This window comes from Rhinatrema bivittatum, chromosome 11 (genome assembly GCF_901001135.1).
Source record: "Rhinatrema bivittatum chromosome 11, aRhiBiv1.1, whole genome shotgun sequence".
Taxonomy (NCBI): Eukaryota; Metazoa; Chordata; class Amphibia; order Gymnophiona; family Rhinatrematidae; genus Rhinatrema; species Rhinatrema bivittatum.
The window spans coordinates 55,147,171-55,165,910 of NC_042625.1; the positions used below are offsets into that span (position 1 = coordinate 55,147,171).

Below are 18,740 nucleotides of genomic sequence, written 5' to 3' on the forward strand. Positions count from 1 at the left end.
TAATTCTCTTCCTGTAGCAGACCGTAGCAGACTCCAGAGCAAAATTGGCCTAGTTATTTGCAAGGCATAATCTCAACTTTTCCTTTAGAAAACTTGGAAAGTCAGTCATTCACCAGCCCAGGAGACATTCTCCCTACCTTCAGCTACCACCAGTATGCAGGAAACTGGGCAATGATCTGATATAATTAGCTCCTCAGTTTTCACTTTTTGTATGTTGGAAAATAAAGATTCAGAAGATAATAGATTCGTGTTTTGGTGCTGTGTGCCCTGGCTATATGCGTGAAGTCTTTCTTACTAGGATTAAGGAGTCTCCATAAGTCTATCAATTTTAGGTGTTTGCATAAAAAATTGACCCTTTTTGATCACTCATGGAAGAACTTCGCAGACTTTGCTGTCAGCCCCAGCTGGGATCCCCAATCCAATTGAGATCACCTCCCAGTATTATAGGGTAGTCTCCCATTTCTGCTATGCTGAAGAAGAGTGGCAAAAAACTTGTGGTCATATTGGGGGAATAATCTGATACCAATATAGTAAGAGTGCCTTTGAATTCCCCCAGTAAAATTATAAAATGTCCCCCTGAATCCAATTTACACTTTACCAATATGGAGGTGGCTGTTTTATGAAATAAAATTGTTACACCGCAACTTTGTAGTGCCTTCCACTGAGTATACTTGGGGAAATCCACTGCTTTGTGTTTTGTGCTTGCTGTTTGTAAAAGGTTTCCTGTGTTTAAGCCACATTAGCGTGTAACCTGTTAAAGTGACTCAAACCTTTTCCCTTTTAACTGGTGTCCCCAGTCCTGCCACATTCCATTGTTACAATTAAGTAACAATCCCATTTTGTGCCAGAGGGCGCTGAGTGTCCCAGCTAGGGTGGCCAGCCCTCTCATTAAGGTAAAAAATGTTATGCAAACATAGATTCCAGTGTCAGTCCATACCAATGCATTTACCCCTCCCACTGCATTTTCCTGTATACCTTTTTGCTGATTAATCTATCTCCTCTTCCACTTATGTTCCAAACTCCCCCCATTTCAATCCACCCTCCAAAGAGGATAGAAGTCATTTCACTTCTTGTGTGTTCAGCTGCCATCCCCTACGCATGAAATTCTTTACACAGATTATTTCATCCTGAAAACATTAATCTCAGCAAACAATATTTAGTTGAAAACCAAAAAGCAGTCTCTCACTGCTACTGAAGTTTAAATACCTGTGTCCATATTTAAAAACTATTCTTTGCAAGTCTATCAAAATATTTACAGACCTGGCAAGTAGCTTCGCTTGTAATAAACAAAAAGACAACCATTTGCTCTTTCTGTCGTTGGAGCCTGTTCCTTACTAGCCTGGGCTTCCATTTCTCGCAGTCCACTTTGGTTCTAGTGCCTCAGGCAGGGTTCTTCCCGCCAGGCGGCTGCTGCAGAAATTCCTTCACTGGCACAACAGAACCAAAAGCATGCACAAGGTCTTGATGCCAGATTCTCAGCCACACTGGGGATTACAGCACGAATCTCACTTGGCCAGCTCCATACAAATGGGGGGAAAATTCTTTGCATGCGACTGTTAAATGGCTGGAAAAATCTTGAAAAATATATTTTCCTGGCGTCAAAACACACCTTGCTTTTTTATGTAAGCTTGTAAAATCGGGGCCTTACGTACATAGTTTGGTGTTCTTGCAAGCACCACACGTGCTTTCTGGTTAGTTGCCTCTTTCAGGCCTATATGGTGGGTGCATTTGATTGTTGGAGACCCCACATACCCTTGAAGCATAAGTTCTTTCAACAGCCAAGTTTCTAAGGTACTTAAGTCATAATCTGGGATGCTTTCTGGAAAAACCACAAATCATAAATTGTTCCTGCATGAATGATTTTCGAGCTTCAGTTGTTTTTTCCAAATCAGCGATTTCCTTCTCTAGTTGTGCCAAATCGTCAGTCACTGTAATGTGTCCCTCTGCTTCAAGTCGCAAACCAAAGTTTGGAGCTCCTTTATTTGCTCTGAGATTTGAGTTGGTTTCCCATCCAACGCAGCAACTACTGCCTTTGTGAGTCTTATTTCCAGTGTGTCTTCTGCTATGTCAGGGGTAAGTTGGGTTTTGTCTTCCATTTTGCTTTCAGGCACCTTCAGCTTTTCCTTTTCTTTCCTTTTTAGTTTTTGATGCCATCTCTTCTCCGATCTTAAATACAAATTTGGCCATGCAGTTTTTAGAAGTCGACCTTGTGGTTAGACTTCAGTTGAACTGGATGAGACAAAGAAAAAAGCTTTATTAGGAGGGAGGCACCCGGAGCTGGTCTGGAGTGTGACTTAATGAGCCCACGAAATCACGTGACCTCCATCATCCTTTTTTAAGATCTTGGAAAGCTGGTGACACTATGGAGGCAATCGAAATTTCCAAGATTGCACAAAGATAAGCCTTAGAGGACATTATGACCAGCTCCAGATAGGAGCTGTTCTAAGAATTCCAAGCACGTGATTCTGGGAAGGTCCGTGGGTGGCCAGTGGTCTAGACCCTTTAGTAGGTTCCAGTCCTTTCAGAACTCCAAAATGGGAGGTAAGGATGGAATCTCAGCAGTGAGAGGAGGGGTTCAGAAGTTCCTGGACCTTACAGTGAAGCTGTAGGAGGCCCCTCTCTGGTACAAAGGCTAGGTAGTGGCTGTCGGCATTTTACTGGAAGATGGGGTCTCTTCTCGCCTGGCCACATGCCACTGGAAATGCATACTTGGTGCAAGAGGATAACTGAGCACCTGGTGGGCAGGTCCTAGCTACAAGATAATTTCCTGCTACTCTAGGGTGGTGCTCTCCTTCCAAGTGACCTTGTTCCAGTTTAGTAGCTGCTGCCTTGCAGGAAGTGAACCACTCTATTTCCCTGAAGGTGTCTTCTGTATACCTCTGTTTGCCTCTGCTCTTCAGGTCTGCCACTCTGGCCTCCAGAGATTGGACTTGTTCTCTGAGAGCCAGGAACTCTTTGCACCAGGTGTACACATACAACTTCACTGACAGATCAATAATCACATACATGACACTGATGAGCTCCCATCTCATTACTGGACTGTTGTCTGCATCTTATTATTGAGTTGCTAGTTATTGAAGGCTGCTAATGAAGTAGGGATGCTTAATCTAATGTAGTCCATTAAATGTATTTAGAGTATTTTGTTGGTCAGAAACCAGCAAGAGCACAGCAGTCTGTTTATAAGAGCAATGTTTCTCCCTTGTGTTATCTGAATCCCTAACTGATTCTTGCTTTGGAAAATTTCCCTTTTGTCCTTTTAAGTGGAATAACTGATTTTTTTCTGGTTTTTGTTCATTATAATAAACACTGATATAGTTTAGTTTAATCAGGAATTTAAACTGAAAACAAAGGTCCTAAGCATATGTATGTTACTGTCACCTTTGTTAGTTTTGTAATCTTATGTACCCTTTTTAACATTTGGGAAGTATTTTAGAAAATCAATACCCCACCCCCATTCCTGATAGCCTTGTATAGTACAAAGATTGCATGTTTGTCCTTTGCTCCTGCACTTCCTTTTAATGTGAACCAGCATTTTTCTAGTTTAGCTGTTGCTGTTTTTCTTTTGCATACTCAGTCCCAGTTTATCAACTGATTAATGCTAAGTCATAAGAACATAAGATACGCGATACTGGGTCAGACCAAGGGTCCATCAAGCCCAGTATCCTGTCTCTAATAGTGGCCAATCCAAGTCGCAAGTACCCAGACATTAAATAGATCCCATGCTACTAATGTCTGCAACAAGCAGTGGCTATTCCCCATTGATTAATAGTTTATGGACTTCTCCAGGAATTTATCCAAACCTTTTTAAAACTCAGCTATGCTAGCTGCTTTAACCACATCCTCTTGCAATGAATTCCAGGCCTTAATTGTGCATTGAGTGAAAGAAAAAAAATTGGAGAAAATTCTAAATGCGCTACTTGCTAACTTTATGGCGTGCCCCCTAGTCCTTGTATTATCTGGAAGACTAAATAACAGTCAGTTACATGATTTTATAGACCTCTATCATATCCTCCTTCAGCAGTCTCTTCTGCAAGCTGAACAGCCCTAACCTCTTTAACCTTTCCTCATAGGGGAGCTATTCCATGCCCTTTATCACTTTGGTTCCCATTCTCTGTACTTTCTTCAGTGCAGCTATCTCTTTTTGAGATGTGGCGACCAGAATTGCACAACGTATTCAAGGTGCAGTCTCTCCATGGAGCGATAGGCATTTTGACATCCTCTGTTTTGCCATTCCCTTCCCAATAATTCCTAACATTGTTTGTTTGCTTTTTTGACTGCTGCAGCACACTGAGCTGAGGATGTCAATGTATTATCCACTATGATGCCCAGATCTCTTTCCTGGGTGGTAACTTCCAATATGGAACCTAACATCGTGCAAATACAGCATGGGTTATTTTTCCCTATATGGATCACCTTGCACTTGTCCACATTGGGTGTCCATATGTCAGATGAAATACAATCTTCCAGTCTTACAAGGACCTTCTGCAATTTATCACAATTTATTTGTGACTTAACTACTCTAAATAATTGTCATCTGCATATTTGATCCTCACTCATACCCCTTTCCAGATCATTTATAAATATATTTTGTCCTTGTTACCTAAGCTTGTTACCTCAATCTCTCCTCTCTCCTTCATTTAGTTTGTTCAGGTTTCACTGTCTGGACCTCTATCAGTTGTCCTCCCCCCAATTCCTTGTTTATTGTACTTTTCCACCTTTTTGTTATTATGTAAACCGATATGATGTGTACTTTAATGTCGATATACAAAAGCTGTTAAATAAATAAAATAAATATTGAAAAGCACCAGTCCAATTACAGATCCCTGAAGCACGCCACTGTTTACTTTTTTCCACTGTAAAAACAAGACTATTTAATCCTACTCTGTTTCCTGTCTTCTAACCAGTTTGCAATTCATGAAATGTCATTGCCTCCTCTTCCATGACCTTTTAGTTTTCTTAGAAGCCTTTCATGAGGGAGTTTGTCAAATGCCTTCTGAAAATCCAGATACACTACATCTACCGGTTCAAATTTATCCACATGTTTATATTAACCCCATCAAAAAAGTAGTAGATTTGTGAGGCAAGATTTCCCTTCAGTAAATTCATGATGGCTGTCTTTCATTAAACCATGTCTGTATGTGGTTTAACTGCTCTTCAGTTTCAGTCTGGCCTGTTAAAATCATAGTGAACCTGGAAGATTTGTTCTTCTGAAAACTCTCTTGAACCTTGCCTATTCTTGTGCCACAAATGTACTTCTCGGAGGACAAGCAGAATGGTAGTCCTCACACATGGTTGCATCATCGGATCGAGCCCTGACATGGAAAAATTGTCTTTCTCCATGGAGCTACAGCATCATGGTTTGTGGGCTCACTTTTGGCCTTTTTGTTGTCTTCTAGAAAACTTCTCACTTTTTCACTTAATGCAATGTTTTTTTTCACCTGTGTTTAATGTCTGGTCCCCCTCTGCCCTCCCCATAGCATTCCTAGTAAGGGTTTTCATTTATTGGTAAGTTTTACTTTTGTGGTCAATTCCCCGCAGTGGCGGTGCATCGATGCCTATTGCCATCAATTTCGATCTTGCCTCCCGTTTATTTCATCCTGTCATGGCCGCGTCTGGGTTTAAGCGATGCCCAAGAACCATGTCTATCATTGATCCCCATGATGAATGTGTCCTCTGCCTGGGACAATAGCATGACATTTGGGTTTGCTGCAGATGCACCCAGATGACCCCAAATGAACGTAGTCTTAGTCTCCACAAAGGAGTCCCTCTTTGGGTTGAAGAAGTCCGAGCCATCGGCATCGAAGGACCATGAAGCCACACTGATGGACACCAAGCCATTGACATTTGCAGGACTGTCGGTGCCAGTAGCTGATAAGGGGCACCGTAAACCGACAATCGTTGAGCTCCTCCAGGCCAAGGATGTCTGGTTCCTCGTCGTCAGCCTCGGCGAAGAAGCATCAGTCGATGCATGGGGATGAGCTCATGTTGTGATGCCCCCAAAGTGACCCCATGGCAAGAGGTGGGATGTGGGGCTCTGCAGTGGTCTCCACCAGTCCAGATGCCAGTCACCGATCCTCCTGTCTATTCTGAAGAGGATCTGGTCACACACCCCCCCCCCCCCTTCTTCCTAGGCGGTGTTGGCATCGGCAGTGTTTGAGGAGGAACTCGAGAAGAGATTACAGCAACCAGTCAAGCGGGCAATGCTGGACATTGGTCTTGTGGTACCGATAGCACTGGAGCTGGCACTGTCCATCTTGGAGCTGCTGTTGGAGAAACTCCATTTGCCCATCGGTGAGTTGTCAACCCAGCTGGTGTTGGTTCCCAGGCCAGCGTCTTTGCCCGTTGGGGCACCGCAGCCTTCCTCTGCTGATACGGTGGTCATAGCTGGTTCCTCAGAGAAGGAAGCTCCACCTAGGCCGACTGAGATGCCAAGGCCGGCAGCTCCCTGTTCATCCCTGCCGGTGCCTGCATCTCTGGGCGAAGACTCGCGCCCAGGGCCCCCATCCCCTGATGACTTCAGTGAGGATGAGGGCCCCTATGACCCCTGGGGGGATGATACCATGGAATCTGCCCCTCAGACCTTTCTCCAAAGGTGCGAAGGAGGTCTCTGCCTGAGAACCTAACCTTCGCAGGTTTTGTGCGGGTGAAGGCGGAGGCCATCCCTCTTCAGTTGCTGACAACCGAAGATGCCAGGCACAAAATGCTTGAAATCCTTCCAGTTTGCGGTTCCTTCTAAGGAGTCATAGCGGTCCCAGTGCATGACATCCATAAGGAATTACTGCTGAGGCTGTGGTAAAAACCCCTCATGGTGCCTTCCATGAATAAGAAGGTTTACCTCGTCCAGAAGACTCCCAGATTTGATAAGCGACAGCCTCCCCACCAATCTGTGGTAGACGAATCCACTCTCAAGAGCCAAGCAATCTCAGACCCATTCTTTGGCACCCTGGGGAAGGATCACAGAGTAGTGGATGCTCTTGGGAGAGAGGTTTTTCAGGGAACCATGCTCATTGTCCACATAGCTTCCTACCAGCTCTACATGAGCCAGTACTTGCAGAACATCTGGAAGCAGGTGCAAGAGGTGGCAGAGCAGTTGCCTCAGCAGCTTGTGTCGCTGGTGCATAAGGGCCTGGAGTGTGGAAAATACACGGTCCAAGCAACCTACAATGTTTTCGAAATAGCATTGAGTGTGTCTGCAACGGGAATAGATGCCTGCAGAATAGCATGGCTGGGTGCCTCTGATCTCCAACCAGAGGTATAGGAAAAACCTGCTTGACATGTCGTGTCTGGAGAGAAGGTGAGGGAATCGGTGGCTCAGCTCCGGAACTAATGTGAAACCCTCAAACAACTCTCCACCAACACTTCGGGCTCTTCATTCTCTGCTAAGTCGGCGAGATAAGGGTAGAAGTCTTATTTTCACTAAAAAGTACTGACCTCTGCTCCCGCAGCAGGCCCAGGCAGCAGAGAGCTCCCAAGGCCCAGCCGGCACTTCAGTTAATTCCAAGGATAGAGTTTTGACTGGGTAAATAGGGAGCTTCATCCAGTTACCTGTACTAGGGGCAATGGATCTGTTGGTCGGAGGCAGGCTGCAGTTTTTGGTGAACCAGTGGCCCAGTATAATCTGATTAGTGGGTTCTTTCCATCGTTCAAGAGCAACGAATAAACCTATTGGGTGCCTTACCAAATTGCCCCCCAACTCATTTTTGGGAGCCAGTGGTGCATCAGGAGGTATTACTAACTGAGCTCTCCTCCCTCTTAATGGCCAGAGTGTTCTAGCCTGTCACATCAGGGCAAAGAGGGTGGGCATTTTACTCCAAAGAAAATAGGAGGACTCCATCCCATCCTAAGGGCCTTGAACAGATTTATCAAAAAGGAAAGGTTCAGGATGGTTTCCCTGGGCACCTTGATTTCCCCTTTTGCAGAAAGGGCACTGGCTATGTTCTCTTGATCTGAAGGATGCATACATCCACATCAAGATCTTCCCAAGTCACCAGAAGTATCTCCAATTCGTGGTGGGAAAACAGCACTTCCAGTATTGGGTGTTGCCGTTTGGGCTCGCTTCAGCCCCATGGGTCTTTACAAAATGCCTGGCTATTGTGGCGGCGCACCTCTGCAGGCTGGGAGTGAATGTTTTCCCTTATCTGGACAATTGGCTGGTCAAGAACACATCTCGGGCAGGGACCGTCAAGTCCATGCGCTTGTCCATCTGAGTGTTGGAGTCACTAGGATTTATCAACAACCCAAAGTCCTATCTCAGCCTGAGACTTCGATTGGAGTTCATAAGAGCCCTATTAGACACGGCTCAAGCCAAGGCCTTCCTGCATCAGATCACCCTGATGACCATCGCGGTAGAGATTCAGCAGGTGTCAGCCTGGTACATATTGAGGCTGTTGGTCCATATGACCGTAACCATTTACATCACTCCCTTGGCACAATTGTACATGCGCAAAGCCCAATGGACCCTGAGGTGTCAGTGGTGCCAGGCCACACAGAACCTCTAAGATCGCATCCACGTCACCGCGCCACTCTGGGACTCCTTGACCTGGTGGGAGTACTTTCGAATCTGGAACGAATGTCATAACCACAGATGCATCCATCCTGGGCTCTGGAACTCATATAGATGGGCTCAGCACCCAGGGTCTCTGGTCTGCCCAGGAATGCTGTTTCCAAATCAGTTTTCTGGAGTGATCAGATACTCTATGGGCTTTAGAGATTGGTTGTCCAACAAAGATATCATGATTCAAGCAGACAACCAAGTGGCGATGTGATACGTCAACAAGCAGGTACGTACTTCCTGTGTCAGGAAACTGTTCAGATCTGATCACTGGCTATGTACCTGGTCAGAGCAGAGAACGTGTTAGCGGAGAGATTGCCATACCTACAGACCCCACGAGTGGTCTCTGGACCCAAGGGGTTGTGGATCAGATATTCCACCTCTGGGGCAGCCTGGACATGGATCTCTTTTTGTATCTCCTTGGTTCTGCTCCCTGTACAGGACAGACAGCAAACCAGCCTCAGACGCCCTTGCCTGGCATTGTGGTGAAGGTCTTCTGTGTGCATATTCTCAGATTCCCTTAGCAAAGAAACTTGAAGCTTTGCGAGGACAAGGACTATGATCCTCATAGCCATTTATTGGCTGAGATAGGTCTGGTTTCCACTCCTGTGGGAGTTGCCCATTCACAGGCAGAATAGTCTGGGGTCCTAGATCTCATCATGCAAGAATGAGGCAGGTTGACATCCCAACCTCCAGGCCCTGTCTCTCTCAGGCCATGGATGCTGAGAGGCTAGTTTTGCAACCACTAGATCTTTCAGAAGATGTCTTGGTTCCTGGTGGCTTCTAGAAAGCCTTCTTACTAGAAAGTCCTATGGACTGAAGTAGAGGAGTTTTTTCTGTGTGCTGTGAGCAGAAGCCCCCTAGATCTGTTCTCCTGCCCCACACAAAAGCTACTTGATTATCTACTACTCCAGGGCTTCCCAAACCTATCCTGGGGTCCCCACAGCCAGTCGGGTTTTCAAGATATCCACAATAAATATGCATGAGATAAATTTGCATATCATGGAAGCTTGGTATATGCAAATTTAACTCATGCATATTCATTGTGGATATCCTGAAAACCTGACTGGCTGTGGGGTCCCCAGGACAGGTTTGGGAAGCTCTGTTCTACACCTTTTGGAAGCTGGCTTGAAAACCAACTCCATTAGAGTTCATCTGTGTGCAATTGGCACATACAACCATCTCTCCTTCTCTCTCCTTCCTACTGCTGTCCTCTCTCCTCCTTCATTGCTGCTCCCCCTTCCCTGTTTATTGTATTTCACTCTTGTTAATTTGTTACAATGTAAACCAGCATGATGTTCCGTCGAATGTCGGTATATATATATATATATATATATATATATATAAATCAACAATTAAATCTCTGTACGGCCAATAGTTGTATGTTTCATGCAGGGCCTGTTTCAATTGAAGCTTCCCCTAAGGCCTCCCGCTGTGTTTTCGGACCTCAACATGGTGTTAGCTCAGCTGATGAAAGCTCCTTTTGAGCCACTGTGCAATTGTGATCTGAAGTATCTGACCTGGAAGGTCATATTTTTCGGTGACTGTAACCTTAGCGCACAGAGTCAGCCAGCTTCAGGCCTTAGTGACTTATCCACATTACACTAAGTGTTATGTCAGGGTGGTCTTGAATATACATCCTAAGTTCCTGCCTAAGCTGATGATGGACTTCCATCTTAACCAGTCTATCATCTTGCCAACATTCTTTCCCAGGCCCCATTTGCACTAAGGCAAACGAGCCCTGCACAGTTTGGGACTGCAAGCGAGCCTGATCCTAATTTCTGGAGCGGACAGAAGCCCTTAAACAGTCCACCCAACCTATGTCTGTCAAAAAAACAAAGGTTGGGCGTTGCTATTGCCAGCAGACACTGTCGAATTGGCTAGCAGATTGCATCTCCTTCTGTTATGCCCAGGCAGAACTGCATCTCTGGGGTTATGTCAAGGCTCATTTTGTCTGAGCCATGGCAGCGTCAGTGGCCCACTTGTGAGCACTTCCCATGAAGGAGATCTGCAAAGCTGCGACGTTGAATTCTCGCCACACATTCACATCTCACTTTTTGCTTGGATGGAGATGGCCGACACGATAGTAGGTATGGCCAATCTGTCCTTTGGATTCTGTTTCAGGTGTAGTACCCAACTTTCTCCCACCTAGAGCCCATTGAGTTCAGGCTGTCTCCCCCTATTGTACCAACAACACTTATTGTTGTACCTGTTGGCACCTGGTTGGGTGTTTGTTTGGACCCCTTTTTATGTTTAGGGACAGCCTGTAGCCAAGGATTCATCCATGTGTGAAGACTACCATCCTGGTGCCCTCAGAGAAAGCAGAATTGCTTGCCTGTAACAGGTGTGCTCCAAGGACAACAGGATGTTAGTCCTCAAGAAACCTGCCCGCCACCCCATGGAGTTGGGTTTCTCCTGTTTTTTCATTTGTCTAATTCTGTGTTATAAAACTGAAGAGGGACCTTGCATGGTCATGTGGTACAGAGCATGCTCAGTGTGTTAAGTCAAAGTTCTTGAAGCGTTGACATAAGTTTTCTCTGTCGGGGCTCCACCTGATAATGTCACCCATGTGTGAGGACTAACGTCCTGCTGTCCTCGGAGAACACTTGTTACAGGTAAACAATTCTGCTTTCTCCATGACATCCCATGTTGAATATAATCTGCCCATTCTCTTGAAATATCAGTCCTTCTGTAAATCAATAAATCAACTTTGTAGGGTGTGTCATTGGCAAAAATGGCAATATTTGGGGGGGGGAAGAGTGTGCCTTCAGATCATTGATAAGCAGTCTCAGCACAGAACCCTGTGGGCCCCTAGTTGGAATATGTGCCATTAATTATGACCTGTGTGTGCTTCTCCCTCCAGTCAGTCATGAGTGATATTCTCTAAATACCATCTTTATTTTCAAAATCATCTATTTCATATGCTATTTCAAAAGCTTTAGCAAAATCTGTCATGTTTCTCATGCAAAGTTTGTTTCTAACATCTTGATAAACCCTGTAAGTTTTTTGAAATGACCTTGTAGAATGTAACTTCTTGTCCAAGTCTGTTTTTGTTATCTGCCATCTGGGTAGATAAGCATGCAAATTCTCATGCTTAATTCAATACCCCTAGGCCCCATACCTTAAAGGGTTCTAGGACTCAGCATTCTTGAGGCTGGTGAAAGATGCATGTAATGGCCAAACTCAGAGGAATCCAAATTGGATAAGGTGAGGAAAATATTGGAAATGTTCAAAACGAACATATGAACTTGCTGGAGGAAAGGAGGACAAAGGGGTTGGTGGGATAGAATAGAAGTACTCAGATATACGTGACAGGCTTCAATAAAGTAGAGGAAGGTGGATATTTCCTTGTAAAACATTTCAAGGGATATGAAGGAAAACTTTCTCTCTGAACCTAAGAAAATACTTCTTTACTGAGAGTGGTAGATGCCTGGAATAACTTCCCAGCAGTACTGTGATAGAATTCAAGCATACTGTGGTTGGCAGCATTCACTTTCCTGTTCTTTTCAGTGGGAAATAAGAATGATGACCCAGAGCGAAAAGTTGTGGAGACAGAAGATGCCTATAAATTTGCAGGACAGATGGGTATCCAGCTTTTTGAGACAAGTGCCAAAGAAAATGTTAATGTTGAAGAGGTATGTAGAGTGCAAGGTTGGCATTTCATTATTACACTTCACTCAATTCTGTTGTGTTTGTAAAAGAAGGAACCATAATCTGAAATCTCAGAGCTTTTACAGATAAGGGTTGGGGTTGTCATGCTTTCCAAATAAATGTAAAGGTGTTTGAAGTTATTAGCTCCCAGTTTACAATTTTAAGCTCAAAATAATGTGGTTTGGTGCACAAAATACTGGATAAGCTTAGTTTCTAGCAATGTTTGTTTCTAGGTTTATGCCAAAGGAGGAGCTGATGAACAGAAATACAATTTCTTTCATATTCTACTGTATTTTCTTTAAAATTGAAATGTTTACTGCTTTATTGAGATCCATTGCAGAATACTTGTTTGACAGTTGTAATTTTGTAGCAGCCCAAGCTGAAAGCTTCCCACCTCATTAGCTGCATCTTGGGTGCCCTAGCCACATATTGCCAATGCCTTCTCATGCTTTCTTTTCACGATGTAATACCTTTTATTGAGTCAATGTAAGATGATGAGCTTCAGGGTTTAAAGGAGGAAGATATACTCAGAGAGGGGTGGTAAAGCAGAAATTAATAGTGTTGAGGTCTTCTGAAGTGAATATTTATTTATTTATTTATTTATTAAGGCTTTTATATACCGAATTTCTTGATACAAATCAAATCAATTCGGTTTACAATGAACTAAGTAGAATATACAATATGATTTAGGTTCAATATGATTTAGGTTCAATATGATTTAGGTTCAGCTCTTGGAGACAAAAGAAATGGAGAGAGGTACCGTATAGAGCAACAGTTCAACAGAACTATGAGCAGAAATATTAAGTGGCCATTTATTTAATCTACTAGATGAATGTTAATTCCCATACCCCTCTTGCATGTTTTTAAAGGACAGAACATGTAAGTCAGACCAAATGTGCTGGTTGGGAGATGTGCGGGCCTATAGGTGTGGTCAAGATATAGTGTATTGGTGGTGGTTTATTCTGGTTTAGAGGATCTGCTTGATCTCTGCCACATACCACCCAGGGCATTTCTTAAATTGGATGAGAGAGAACCCATTGATCCTTGTACTTCTCTAGATTTACAGTATACTGTAGAAGCAATGATCGATGAACAAGTTGTAGGCAATACATTTGGTACTGGAATAACTTAATCCATTGCAACAAACTTTTGAAAGTTATACTCCTTTCAGGAGCAGACTGAGTCCACATCTAACAGAGTGGACTCTGTCCTCTCAAACTCATACCTCTATAAATTGGTTAGTCTATAAGGTGCCACCCGCCACTTGTCAGTTTTGTTACACCAGACCAACATGGCCATCCTTCTGAAGATCCCTTCAGCAGGTGTGTGGAAAATAAGTAAAGGCATGCTTTGGGGATGGCAGATTGCATATGTTTGCAAGTCTCTTAGTTCTTGTTACTGCATGACAGAGCAGCATGCCCACTAGCCATCTGGGCTGCCTGGAAGGTAGTTTTACTCTCCACCTTCTTCATTAGGAGTAATGTATGTAGAGTTGTAAGTAGTGACAAGGGGCAGAGGGTAAATTTGTTTTTGTTTTATAGATTGGGGGATTTTGAAGGCAACTGAATTTTGTATTTTGATCTTTTTCAGATGTTTAACTGCATTACAGAGCTAGTCCTACGTGCGAAAAAAGAGAATTTAGCAAAGCAGCAACAGCAACAACAAAATGATGTGGTGAAACTAACGAAAAACAGTAAACGGAAAAAGCGGTGCTGCTAGTGCCCTGGCTGCTGCAGAGACTCTGCTCGCACATTGAGCGTTCCCTCCTGCAGAGACTCTGCTCATACTGAGCGCTCCCTCCAGTGGGAATATGGGCATGAGAAGGAAACTTGTCTCGGGGGCAGTGCCCTGCTTCCAGGGGCTTTTGGGGCATTTTCTCACCTTTGTGCCGTTTTTATTTAAGAGATTTCTCCGAGCGGACACATTTCAGTGTCATGCCAAGTGTTGGATTCTTGTTCCCCCCTTTTTCTCTCTTGCTCAGGCCAGAGTCCATAACTGAAAAGACCGATATAGAGCTGAGCCCGTGGATTGATTAACCTGAAGGTTTGTACATACTGTATACTTTAACCAGTGCCATCCTCCTTTTGCTTCAGCTTTCACCAATCCTGAATCATAGAGTTCCTCTTTTTAAAGAGGTAGTAGAGACAGTTCTTCATCTCTGCTGGGCAGGCTGGCGGTCAGGCCCGGCCTTTCATTCACCCATTCATTTTCCTTCTTTTTGTCAAAATATTTAAAGTCAAACCAAGGAATATAAACCTTCTGTCTCTAAGGGTAGAAATGGAGTTGGTGTGGAGTCAAACATTTTTAAACTAGCAAATTATCTTGGTATTCTCAATCTGACTTTTTATTTGCTGCCAATTGCATTCATCTCTTTTAGACCAGAGTCCAAACTTTACTAGAGATCATTTTTCTAATAAGAGAAAATCTGCCAAAACTGTTTTTTTGTACCATCCTGTTCAGAAATAGGAAAAATGAAATAAAATGTGAATTCTGGGTACATGGTGGTTAATTGTCAAGAGAGGGTAGACTGCACCTTAAAGCATGCCTCCTGGTCATTTCAGTGTTAACATTTTCTGTAAGTAAAAATGCAAATCTTACTAAATGAACAGCACCCCTTGCTTGGCCCAGACTGTAACATCCTGCTCCTGACGGACCCCTTCCAGCAGTTGATCTGGCTTTCAGGATCTTTGTTGGGAAATCTGTCTTAGGCATAAGTAAATATGTTCTGGTGCGATTCTGAAAACCTTACCTTTTGCCATCAGGCTCTGGGACCAGGGTGGGAAACACTGGCTAATGTGTATTCCATTTTCTCACTTTCCCTCTACTCTGGTCTGAGAAGTGTTCTTCCTGGTAAAAGTTGTCATCCTACGTGATGCACTGCAGTTTGGCTTGTGTAGAGGGAGTAAAAGACTATTTTGATGCTGCTGTTTGGAGCTTGGCCTTTTGGTGAACAGTGGAAGAATGGGATTGGCAGTGCAGAGGCAGCATAAATAAAAATCATCCCCTAATATTTCTAGGAGTACACTAGATACACATTGAGTGGTGGAATAGTTTTACTAAAAATAGTTTTTCTTTGTATAAAAACATGTTAATATACAATCGTAGTATTACATACAAAACTATACAGTGTGGGTCTTAGGATGAGCATGGAAGGCCAAGTGCTTCCAGTATGCTCGCTAAGGAAGACCAGCGAGAGGAGCTCCTTATACGGACTCTCGTTAGGGTAACTGCAGAGCCAGACCCATGTACAAGGAGGAAGTAGCTGGATGTGGGTATCGCAGCAACCACAAGAGCCTGCTCATGTGATCCAGGCCCTGCTCTCATGACCACAGCCTTGCCCAGAGCTCTTACTATTTCTCTAACCCAAATGCATTACCCATTATAAACGTCTCTTGTGCTTTAAGGAGAAAAACTATGCTGTAGCTCCTCTTCAACCTTAAATTATGTAAACATTAAGATCCAGTTCAAGCTCTGTCTCGGAGGGCACTTTGTCCTGGTGCACACTTCCCTTTCCATGTATGAAATCACACAGCTTTGGGCAAGGCTGAAATAGCCCCTTTCCTCTTTAAAGATTTTCTGATAGTTCTCCTGTCATTTCCTTTACCAAAAACACATTCTTTGGCATTACATTTCTAAAGCATGGATCTGGTTAGACAAGGGATGTGTCCATTTAGTTAACACTTAGTTTTTCTTGAAAAATGAGAGAAGACGCATCCCCTCTGCCACAATGGGCTCATGCCCCTGCTCTTCCAGCTGACTTGACATGGCTCTGGAGTGCTGCCTTGTTTGGTAGCCATTGCAGAAGGAATAAGCAAGCTGTCCCCATTCCTTCTGGTGTTTGTCCATCAGCTGTTGCTCAATAACCCTGTGCATGTCCTCCTACAGCAAAAAGAAATGTATGAATGAAAACAGAGTCCACTTTTTAAAAACCTTTGGAGAGTGGGATGAAGCACCTGAGGTGTTTGAGTGGAAGATGGGGGATGATGGTGCTGCTGTACAATGTAATCTTGTCTCCTACACACTACTTTGCTGTGATTATACATACTGTGTTCATATAAAAAGATGGCAACATTGAGCAGGTTGCTTTTACTGTCAGTTATTCCAGAAGCGCATTACCAAGTCTCAGAGTTTCTATGGAAACCTCAAGATACAGGAAAATGAGAAGCCAGGGTAAGGGAGAGAAGTGAGGAGGCAGTGAGAATAGAAATGTCTTCATGCTTTTCCTAGGTTCATCATGCCTTCATGAATGGAGAGCAGAAGATGTTTGTTTTCATTGTTATATACTTTGGGACAATGTCTCAATTTTTTTTAGGAATTTATCTGTTTATTATAAGAAAAGCAAAATATTTAGCCAGAAAACTGCCATTTTTCCACTGATTTCTCCCATTTTTTTTATCTTGTCATAATGGCAAAAATTAAAAAAAAATTAACCTGAAAAAGGTCCCTGCAGCTGCTGGGGCAGAGGTTCCCAGACCTGTCCTGGTGTTCCCACAGACAGGTGCCTTTTCAAGCTATTCATAATGAGATAAAGTTATACATTGTGGAATCACAGAGGTTAGTGATCATTGTATGGTGTTGGTCAGCCAAGTTACTAGAACAGCCCTACACTGCAGCAGGGCAGACTTTACAAAGATTAGGTTAGGGAAGCCTTGTTGGGAATAAATCTGAGATACAAAGGACCACCGATATGACATTGTGTCAGGTATTGGAGGAAGGCTAAGAATGAAGAGACAATCGTCTTTCACCAAAGAAGAAAAGGTAAGAGCCAAAATGAAAGGCATTTTGGCAATGGAAATGGACAGAAGGAGTACAAGAAATGTTACCAGGAGATACAAAAGGGGAGGGAGGGCAGTTAGGCAAGCAAATACCCAAAAAGGAGAATATTGCCCAGTCTGTAAATGCACAGGCTAAAACTTTCTTCAGATATAGAAAGGCAAGAACAGATTTAATAAGGATCAGGAAAAAAGTGGATATCTTCTTAAAGAAATGCTTTCTGCTCAGTATTTACACTAGGAGAGGTGGATGGACCAAAGGCAAGAATCAGACTGAAAGGAAGACATTCTCTGAGGACAAGCAGGATCGTAGTCCTCGCACGTGGGTGACATCAGATGGAGCCCTGATGCAGAAAACTTAAAGTTCTAGAAACTTTGACATTGACTAGACACCCGGAGCATGCCCAGCATGCCCTATACTGTGCATCCACATAAGGTCACTCTCTCTAATCTCATTTTCCGTGGAGCTTAAATCCTCATGCTGAGAGTAAGCTCACTCTAGCTATCTTTTGGCCTTACGGAAAACTGGTTTTTATGGGTTTTTCTTGTTCCGTTGCTCGGTCCCCCTCTGCCTTACCGTAGTGTTTCCTTGTCAGAGTTTTCAGCGATTCAGGTTAAATTTCCTTTCACAATTGATTCCCCATGGCTGTGGTGCATCGGTGCCCACCGGCCATTGATGCCCTACCAAAGTTTTTGGTTTGTGCCCCTTTTTGTTTCATCTGTCATGGCCATGTCTGGATTCCAGTGATGCCCCCGGTACCTGAGGACCATGTCCATCATGGATCTGCATTATATGTCCTCTGCCTGGGGCTATCACATGACATCCAGGGTTGCCGCTTATGCACCCAGATGATGCCAAAGGGACATCAGCTTTGACTTGATGAGATGGAACGGCTCTTCGGGTCGAAGAAGTCCTAGCCATCGGCATCAAAGGACCAAGGTTCTGCACCAATGGACACCGAGCCATTGACATCAGCGAGACTGTTCTGTCTATGCCATTGGTAGACAGGGGCGCCAGAGACAAACCATTGTCTGTCTCCTTCAGGCTGAGGCCATCTGGTTCCTCGGCACCAGGGAAAGACCAGGCTGAGCGAGAAACCAAAGGAGCATTGGCATGGGTATGCACCAGCTTTTGCCTTGATATCCCCAAGATCAGGACTGCCAATCTGCCAGTGTCAGGGGTCCGCGATGGTCTCCTCTGGTCCTGATGCCAGTCACTGATCATCTTGAGGAGCCATAGAGGAACTGAGGAGAGCTGGAGCACAAAGTCCAGTTAGCGGTGAACCAGTGCCACCTGTCCATGTACTGCTTCTTGAGAAGCTCAGCAAGTTTATCCGTGCATTACCGGCCAAGCTGATAAGAGCATCAGTGTGGCGGGGCACTGAGGCTTCCCCCAACCTATTATGGGGGTCATCGCCAGTTCCTCTGAGGAGGAAGCCCCACAGAGGCTGAAAGAGATGCCAAGACTTCCCACCCCAGTCCAATCCTACTAGTGCCTGCATCTCTGGATGAAGGCCGAGCACCTAGGGACCCATACCCTGTGGCTTACAGTGAGGATGAGGAATCCTATGACCCCTGTGGGGATGATATTTCAGAGTTGTCCTCCACTAGTCTCCCTTCATAACTGACTCCTCCAGAGGAGTGAAGGAAGTTTCTGCCTGAGGACTTAACCTTCTCAGATTTTGTGAGGGTGATGCCAGAAGTCATCCCTTTCCAGTTACTGAGGAGGATGCCAGGCACAAAATGCTTGAGATACTCCAGTTTGT

The 18,740-nt window shown here is 44.2% G+C and overlaps 2 protein-coding genes across 3 annotated transcripts in view; one reads left to right on the plus strand and one right to left on the minus strand.

Moving 5' to 3' along the window:
- Window positions 1-14,699, plus strand: part of RAB35 (RAB35, member RAS oncogene family) — a 71,778-nt gene extending 57,079 nt beyond the window's left edge. The window contains exons 5-6 of the mRNA XM_029571790.1: window positions 12,062-12,186; window positions 13,793-14,699. Of these exons, the coding sequence (XP_029427650.1) occupies window positions 12,062-12,186; window positions 13,793-13,921 (254 nt within the window). The 3' untranslated portion in view covers window positions 13,922-14,699. The remainder of the gene's footprint in view (window positions 1-12,061; window positions 12,187-13,792) is intronic.
- A 538-nt stretch (window positions 14,700-15,237) lies between these two features.
- Window positions 15,238-18,740, minus strand: part of BICDL1 (BICD family like cargo adaptor 1) — an 89,926-nt gene continuing 86,423 nt past the window's right edge. For both annotated transcript variants that reach the window (XM_029571788.1, XM_029571787.1), the window contains one exon: window positions 15,238-16,081. In XM_029571788.1, coding sequence (XP_029427648.1) covers window positions 15,884-16,081 — 198 coding nt within the window. In that variant the 3' untranslated portion in view covers window positions 15,238-15,883. The remainder of the gene's footprint in view (window positions 16,082-18,740) is intronic.